Source organism: Aquarana catesbeiana, linkage group LG10 (genome assembly GCF_042186555.1).
Source record: "Aquarana catesbeiana isolate 2022-GZ linkage group LG10, ASM4218655v1, whole genome shotgun sequence".
Lineage (NCBI taxonomy): Eukaryota > Metazoa > Chordata > Amphibia > Anura > Ranidae > Aquarana > Aquarana catesbeiana.
The window spans coordinates 206,602,013-206,610,701 of record NC_133333.1 but is presented as its reverse complement, the minus strand read 5'-3'; the positions used below and the strand labels follow the sequence as shown (position 1 = coordinate 206,610,701).

The following is an 8,689-nucleotide window of genomic DNA, read 5'->3' as shown; positions in this document are numbered from 1 at the left end:
AGGAGCGGAGACAGTGGGCAGCCCTGCCTAGTGCCCCTGGATAAGTCAAATGTCCGGGAGGTCATCCCGTTGGCCACTACCGAACACTACTTTTCTTAAACCTCTCCTTCACTCCATGGTATCTGCTTTTTGCAGCTCTGCGCCCTTTAAATAACCAAGGGAAGTCTTTATGAATGAGTGACCATTATCTGCAGTACAAGCCTATCACTAATGACATTTGCAGAATTATTATAGGAAAGGTTAAGGTGTGGAGCATTTCTGGACAACTTACATACATCTGGAGTTGTTGATGTGACTAAATATGTATTTTTAATTGCCAAAGTCTGAACACCCGAAAGGAAACCGAACAAAATCAGAAATGTCTGGACAGTTGGTATATCATAGTCTTCTGTATCAATGTGTTTTTAAATGAAATTGAGGTTACCTCTTCTCAGCCAACAATGAACTTGACATGGAAGGCAAATAAGGTACATGCTAAATGTTGATACATTAAGCTTATAGCAACCAACCAATTTCCAGACAGATGTAACACAATACCACTCTATGTAAACGTTGTCTGCACATAACATATGGTTCTGGTACAAAGCATGATGAGATTGTTTATGAATAACTAAAAGCTTTTTAAAAAAATATTTTTTAGGTGTTTATGTGAGGAGAAGCTACAAATATGAATGAGACAAACAAACATAAATAAAAAATAAATGAACAGTAAAAGGAAAATCAGTAAAAAAAAACAGAGAAGCAAATAAGGGAAGAAAGGTTTAATGAAAATATATTAGGGTTACTGAGAGTTAATAACGGGCTAAATAGTGGGTAAGTCAAGGTGTATAAACACCACAAATAAAAGTTCTGGAATCAGAATATTTTTATTGTTTTATTAGCTCAAAAATCAATCAAAGATGCTAACACGTTTCTAAAGTCTAAGGATGCCTTCTTCAAGGCTTCTGTATCTTTGGCAGCCTACCTATATATCAACGGCCACAGCCAATTTCCGTCAGTGTGAAAAGTTGGTGTTCAGGGTGTGGAAGCAGGTTTGTGGTTGGTGATCTCTATATTCAGAGGACTGCCTCAACATTTGAGGTGCTCTACCAGTACATAGGTGAAATACAATTCTGGGGTTTGTTAGTTACCTAAGGCTGGGTTCACATATCTGCGGTGCGGTTTGCCCTGTGCAGGGGCGTAACTACCACCATAGCGACCAGTGCGGGCACTATGGGGACCGCAGCCAAGTGGGGCCCAGTGAGGATAAGAGCACTGCCAGCACAGTCTCCCAGCAAGGGGAAGAGAGAGGAAAGGAAGAGGCGAGCTGTCCGTATCAGCAGATAGCTGAATTGTCCGATGTAAGAGCTTTCATTAGAACTTCCAGTGTTCCGGGGGCTCACGTCACATAGCTCCACCTTTTGGCCCGGTGCCTTTGATAGACAGAACGCTGATCCAATGCGGGACATGTGACGTCATCAAAGGCGTCGGGCCAAGAGGTGGAGCTATGTGACGATGAGCCCCGGGAAGACAGGAAATTTAAATGAAAGCTATTACAGCGGGCAATCCCGCTCTCTGCTGATCCGGGTGGCTTGCCTCTTCCTCTGCACAGGTGGGGCTGTATGGGGCACAGGCAGACCAGGCTGTATTGGGCACAGGTCACGTTGTATTGGGCACAGGTCACGCTGCATTGACACTAGGGCAGCTGTGGGGGGGGGGCTGTTTGCAGGGGGGCCCCATACGAAATTTGGCTATGGGGCCCTGCTATTTCTAGTTACACCCCTGGCTCTGTGCGTTTCTGTTCACCGGTTCAGGTGAGATTCAGGTGCAAAGCCGGTCACACTCAAACCAGAGGGTGTATCATGCCTGCCTTTTTTGTCACACAAAGCCACAGGATTTTAATGTGCAGCATTACATTGTGCATTGGGCATTGTGTTGGCCAGCTGCTGGTTTCCCAACAACTGATGATGGCATAGGTTGAGAAGAAGGACGCCAGGCACCTGAGGACATCCTTGTTTGCCCCTTTATCTACCCCTCTCTGTCAACACTGGGGTCATGTCCGCTGATTGAGGGAGATAAACTGGGACAGAAGGGAAAAGCTGGAATGCTAGTCAGTACCAGTGTGAATTTTAAAAGAATAAATCTCTCATGTTGGGTGTCCCTCCCTGCACACTGTTTTTATGTAGAACTATTAGTTTAGTTTTTTTTCATTTTAGAATGGGTTGCCTCAAGATATGTACAATATTTTAAAGGGCGCCACGACACAAAACAGGTTGAGAAACACTGATCTATGAAGCTGTTCACATCAATGTGTTGTGTAAGAGGGCAGTGCATTTTGTTTTCCACAAATCCTGCTTTCTGCATCATTTGTGAGTTTTTGGTAAAATGTGTTTTGACTTATAATCAAAGCAACATATGGCGATGCATAGAAAATTCACAAATATTTTTTTAATTACTGCATTTTTTAAATCACATGGTACATTTCCCAGGAAGAAATTCATGGAAAATGCACGCAAAGCTCCCACCCACGCCTTGTATTACATTTTAACATTACACATTAAAATTGCACTAAAAAGACATTATGTTCTTTCATGAAATTCATGTGCACTTACTAACACGAATGAGACCTAAATCTTCTGTTCTTTATAAGCTGTACAGAACATAACTGAATCAAAATCTATCAGATCACTCTCAGCCTTTCTTTGGGAAACCTCCAAATGGGTGATAACAAACCCCTCATTACAGAGCATACTTCTAAAGTCACTTTCATTATACTTACAAAAATTGAACTTTTCTCCCCCAACCATAAAGAATGTGCAATTTAAAGCTCCATAATATATAATGCACCCGCCAGGTTTGAGAAGCTTTGAGAATTGCCTGAAGTTTCTCACAAATTCTTCAAGGTTTTTGCTGATGGCTTCCAGAATACAACCGAACACAAGACAGTCGGCTTGTGGTAGCCCAATTGAGCCTGTGAGATTTTCCTGGTTGAGATCGAATTTTACAACATGTTTAATTGCCTCCCTGAGTCCGATTTCCTTCTCCTCACATTGGTCACTAGAAGGAAGAAGCAAATCCCCTGTCACATAAAGCATTTAACTGATATTCTGAGAGACATTGAGTATATTGGGTTTGAGCTGTTGAATACTGTTAACATTTCTGAGCTGTAGAAGAGACTTTCAGATATCAGTGGAAGAGGAGTCGACTCCAACCATTTACCAGTGAGATGAAGCACTTACAGCTAGCCACTAACCACCAATTCCCTCTACCTCTTTTGCTGGGCATCATATGCTGCATACCCAAAAAAAGGTTCTTCTAGCAGTATTACACTTGATGTCAGTGGATAGGGATGAGCCGAACACCCCCCAGTTCGGTTCGCGGCAGTACATGCAAACGGACCGAAAGTTTGCTCGAACATTCGAACACCGTTAAAGTTTATGGGACCCGAACGAGAAAAATTAAAAGTGAATTTTAAAGGCTAATATGCAAGTTATTGTCCTAAAATTTGTTTGGGGACCCGGGTCCTGCCCCAGGGGACATGTATCAATGCAAAAAAAGTTTTAAAAACGGCCATTTTTTCGGGAGCAGTGATTTTAATAATGCTTAAAGCGAAAAAATAAAAGTGAAATATTCCTTTAAATATCATACCTGGGGGGGTGACTATAGTATGCCTGTAAAGTGGCGCATGTTTCCCGTGTTTAGAACAGTCCCTGCACAAAATGACAATTCTAAAGGAATAAAAGTCCCTATCAGCCCATTACCAGGCCCTTTGGGTCTTGTATGGATATTAAGGGGAACCCCACACCCAAATTAAAAAAAGAAAAGGCGTGGGGTCCCCAGGCCATATATACTCTGAACAGCAGTATACAGGCGGTCCAAACAAGACAGGGACTGTAGGTTTGTTCTTAAGTTGAATCTGTTTGTAATTTGGAACAGGTACATTTTGTAAGTGTAGCTCCAGCCAAAAAATCAATTTTTAAGCTTTTTGGATAACATAGGGAAGGGTTATCACCCCTGTAACATTTGTTATGCTGTCTGTGCCCCTGTTCAGAAGATTTCACCTCACTTTCTGTCCCAATGACAATTGGATTTTGAAAATTTGGGGTTATTAGGGAAACAAGGATTGGTGATAAAGCATCAGGGGAGAAACCTTTTTCCCATAATAACTCTTACAGGAGAGAATTTCCCTTCCTAGGGGTAAATTTTCTCTCACTTCCTGATGTCTCCCTCCGTTTGTAAGTAGGAGTAGTTTGTAAGTCGGATGTTTGAAAGTAGGGGGCTGCCTGTATATACTATACGGCCTGTCCTATATGCTCTGCAGAAAATTGGGCCTTAGGTGTTGGTGGTACCAGAACTCTAAGCCCTCACAGTTACTCTTGGTGGGTGCTGGAACGGGCCCTGCTGTGAAATATTATATCAAGAATTGTAATTACATGCCCCTCTTGAACAGGGGCAGAAAAATTGGGCCTTTGGCGGTGGTATGGTGGTGGTGCCACAACACTGTAAGCCCTCACAGTTACTCTTGGTGGGCACTGGAACGGGCCCTGCTGTAAAATATTATATCAAGAATTGTAATTACATGCCCCTGTTAAACAGGGGCAGAAAAATTGTGTCTTAAGCAGTGGTGGTGGTGCCACAACACTGTAACCCCTCACAGATTCTGTTATTGAGCGCAGGAACGAGCCCTGCTGTGAAATTTTAGAGAAAATATTGTAATTACATGCCCCTGTTAAACAGGGGCAGAAAGATTGGGCCTTAGGCACTGGTGGTGGTGCCACAACACTGCAACCCCTCACAGATACTCTAGTTGAGCACAGGAATGAGCCCTGTTAAATATTTGATCAAAAATTGTAATTACACGCCCCTGTTACACAGGGGCAGAAAAATTGGGCCTTAGGCACTGGTGGTGGTGCCACAACACTTTAACCCCTCACAGATACTCTAGTTGAGCGCAATAATGAGCCCTGCTGCAAAATATTACAGCAAAAATTGTAATTACATGCCCCTGTTAAACAGGGGCAGAAAAATTGGGCTTTAGGCACTGGTGGTGATGCCCTGAAACAAAAATGTTCTTAGAAGCTATCAACATGAACACTGAGGAGGAATAGGATAGTCTCTCAGCATAACAGGATAGTCACTCAGCATAGGCAGTCTTCAAGGGATCTCACATTCATAGAAAGATTAATCAGTTACATCAGCATCAGGTGCTTGGTAGCTGGTGACAGGGCCAGACTGGGAATGAAAACCAGCCCTGGAAAAAATGTCATACCAGCCCCATAGCATTATTATACCAGACCAACAGCATAACGTCATTATTTTCTTGTTCATAAAATGGAAAACCATGCATTTTAAAGCACATTTAAAGAGTGCATTATATATAGATAAGACACATAAAAGCACATAGGGCTATATATATATATATATATATATATATATATATATATATATATATATATATATATAAAGCAAATTACAGTTAAAAGTGGAGCAATCATCAAGAACAGTCCACTTATTGCTATGGTGATATATATTGCCAGAATAAGGAATAATCAAAGAACTTTACTGCAAAGTATGGAAGACGTAAACATGTTAAAACTTTATTAATGTAACATAAATAAATTACTCACAAAGACACAAAAATAGTAGTAGTTCATTACTACACATACTACAAAAGTGGAAAATGTTTTACTTAACAGTAATTAAATATTGTAACAGTTACAATAAACCGTTTGAGATAAAAAAAAGTGCAAATATGTTGCTGTTAATTCTGTAGCAGTACAAAATGGGCAAAAACTTTTAGAATTTTGACAAGTCGGAATACCTTGAAAACATGTTGTTAACTTGCTTTCCAGTCCAAGTTTAGGAATTAAAAAACGTTTCAGATGTACCAATGTAATGGCAAGCAACTCAACAGTTTTCAAAAAGTAAAGTTCAAACATTACTCAAAAAAAGTGCTTTAAAAACAAGTAAACGACTTTAACAGTAGATAAAAAAAAAAGTGCTCATTAACTTTTAGGAGGTTGCAATGTGCAAACTATCTTCTAAAGTTTTAGAGGATAAAATATGCAAAAACTTGTTTGTAAACATTGTAAACAAATAACTAATCTAGTCAAAATTTAAAAAAATAGAGATCAACCAGCATTGTAATCCTCAGACATGCTTGTAATGTTATGTAAGCAACATCCCTTGTAGCAAGCTGCTTTTTGAAGCCAAAACATCAATGATGGTTTCATTGCTTAGTCCAATCAAGGCCTCTTTTTCCATGGACATGAGCATAAAGGCCTCCAAATGTGGTTGGGAGAGGGAATTTCGAAGTCTGTTCAAGATATATTTCAGTTTTGAAAATGACCTTTCACATGCTACTTGAGAAGAGGAAAGTGTCAGTGTCAATTTGTATGCATTAAAAAGTGAACTATACGTCAGACTGTATAAGTTGTAATGCAGTAACACATTGTAGCAGAATGCTATACAGTTCTTACAAGTCTTGCACTTTCCATTTTGATCACCAACAGTTTAGTATGGTTGTTCCTCAGTTTCAGTGATGAGATGAGAATGGATGGCGTCTTCATCTTGACCTTCATTGTTAGAATGAGTATATTCTTCATCAAGAGACATTTTCAATCTTTGCCACTTTGATGAAAAATCAGGTAGCTCACTTTGCAGTTTCTCTTTAGTTGCCATGGAGTCAAATTTAATTACAAGACTGCTCAGTCATTCTAATGCATTGTTGGGAAGGTGTAGCAAAATGTCTTCAAAATTTCTGGGATCCAAACATGCCAAATCTGCAAATAGCTGACCATGTTTTGTAAATCGGCTCTGCAGACTATTAATAATCTTGTCTAAGGTCACTTTGTATACCTCCACCCTGAACTGATCACTTGCCAACAAGATTGGTTCATCTACTGCAAGCTCACCAGCCATTCTTTTCTTTCGTTGTATTCTTTTAGTTGGTGGAAAGTCTTCCTCAATCATAACTTGGCAATCAATTGTCTCCAACTTGCCATTTGCCCAGACTGCAAACTTCTTTGCAGCATCTATAATCATTTGAGAATCATGATCATGTGCTTGTAAGTTGTCAACGGTTTCTGACACCATTCGGTATGCCTGCAGTATATCCATACCCTGTGTTTGCAGGTACAAGGATAGTGGAGTGGTATTCTTGAAAATAAATAAGTACAGCTGTGCTGTTATACATGTTTTGAATTTCTTGAGGGAGTCTAAGAAAGTTCCAGCCTTGTATCTTATGTCAGCATTAAAATGATCAGAACATGATATCGCTGCCATGGTCTGGATCAAATTTACATACAAGGCTTGACTTGGATCATTAAATGAACCAAACACCTTTGTAAGTGCTGCATCTGTGGACCACCATCTTGTTTCTCCAATCACAGAAAGTGATCGGAATCTTTCTTCCTGAGGCTTATCCCACCATACATTCATCCGGACGTAAGATTCACGGATAAACACAGCACATGAATTTAAAATGCCGAACAATGATATTGCCTGAACAGATATCTTTGTGACATCCATCATCACCAGATTTAGTACATGTGCATAACACCAAACATGAATCTGGCCAGGCGCTTTTTTACTCAGCCATGTGCCGAATCCGTTGTACTGCCCCTGCATATTAGAAGCTCCATCTGTTGAGTTCCCAACACAGTTTGTAACTTCAATTTCCATGGATTCCAATACATCGCAAACTAGTTCACACAAAGTCTTCCCTGTCGTGGATGTGCAATTTACCACAGCAACTAGACGTTCATGGACCACATCCAGACATATCAAATTATAATTGAACACTGCTCTGAGACATATATATCCTGCGTTGTATCTAGCTGAATTAAGAACATGCCAGCATCTCTGATCTCTTGGGCAATACTTTTTTTAAAAGTGTTGAAATTACACAGATGATATTGTTCACTGTCGTTTTAGAAATTTAGTGTAACAAACCCGCCAAGTCCTTTGTTACTCGTTGCACCTTGATGCTTCTTTTTACTTTTTTAATAACTGTATCAAGGTGATTTTTCAGCAAGAGATCAAACTTGCTTAGGAGTAGCAAAATCTAAAGGAACTTTTCCATGGTCCAAATTTTTATCTTCTAAAGTATATGCTGCTTCAGCTGTTGCCCTATAGCTTAGACCTCTTTTTCCAATCAGCTTGATGGTGTCAATCACTCTCTCTAGGATGGCACGTTTTCTCTTCACTTCCTCCTTTCTGGCAGTTGTTTGTTTCTCAAAGAAATTACTAGATATGTCCATATTCTTTGAACTCATCAAAAAGGATTCAGAGCTATTATTGTGGAGGTTGCTTTTTCATGCTCTTCAATTCTCTGATACATATGTTTTTCATCAAACCAACCATCAATAAAAGCACTGATGTCTGTCTTTTTACTGAAAGCAAGACACACCATGCAGAAAAAACACCATGTCCATGTGAATAGGTCAACCAGTAACACTTCTTTCCATCCCTCCTCTCATATAACTTTTTCAAATTAAAAGAATGGAAATCTGGTTGACATGGATGAAACCAGAAGAATGAATCCAAATTTTCTGATTTTGGTCTGATAAACCACATTTTATCATCAACTGTGTCAGGTATGCCCTCATTAATGCTCACTACTTCTGGAATCTCTTCTGCTGCTAATGATTCATCCACAATTTCTTCTTCCAATTCTTTATCAGTTTCTAGCTCAATAGGAGGTCCAATA

The 8,689-nt window shown here is 39.9% G+C and overlaps 1 protein-coding gene across 1 annotated transcript in view; it reads right to left on the bottom strand.

The window, feature by feature from the left end:
• Positions 1 to 847: 847 nt before the first annotated feature.
• Positions 848 to 8,689, bottom strand: part of LOC141111149 (nicotinamide N-methyltransferase-like) — a 43,265-nt gene continuing 35,423 nt past the window's right edge. Inside the window, exon 3 of the mRNA XM_073603193.1 lies at positions 848 to 3,036. Coding sequence (XP_073459294.1) covers positions 2,607 to 3,036 — 430 coding nt within the window. The 3' untranslated portion in view covers positions 848 to 2,606. The remainder of the gene's footprint in view (positions 3,037 to 8,689) is intronic.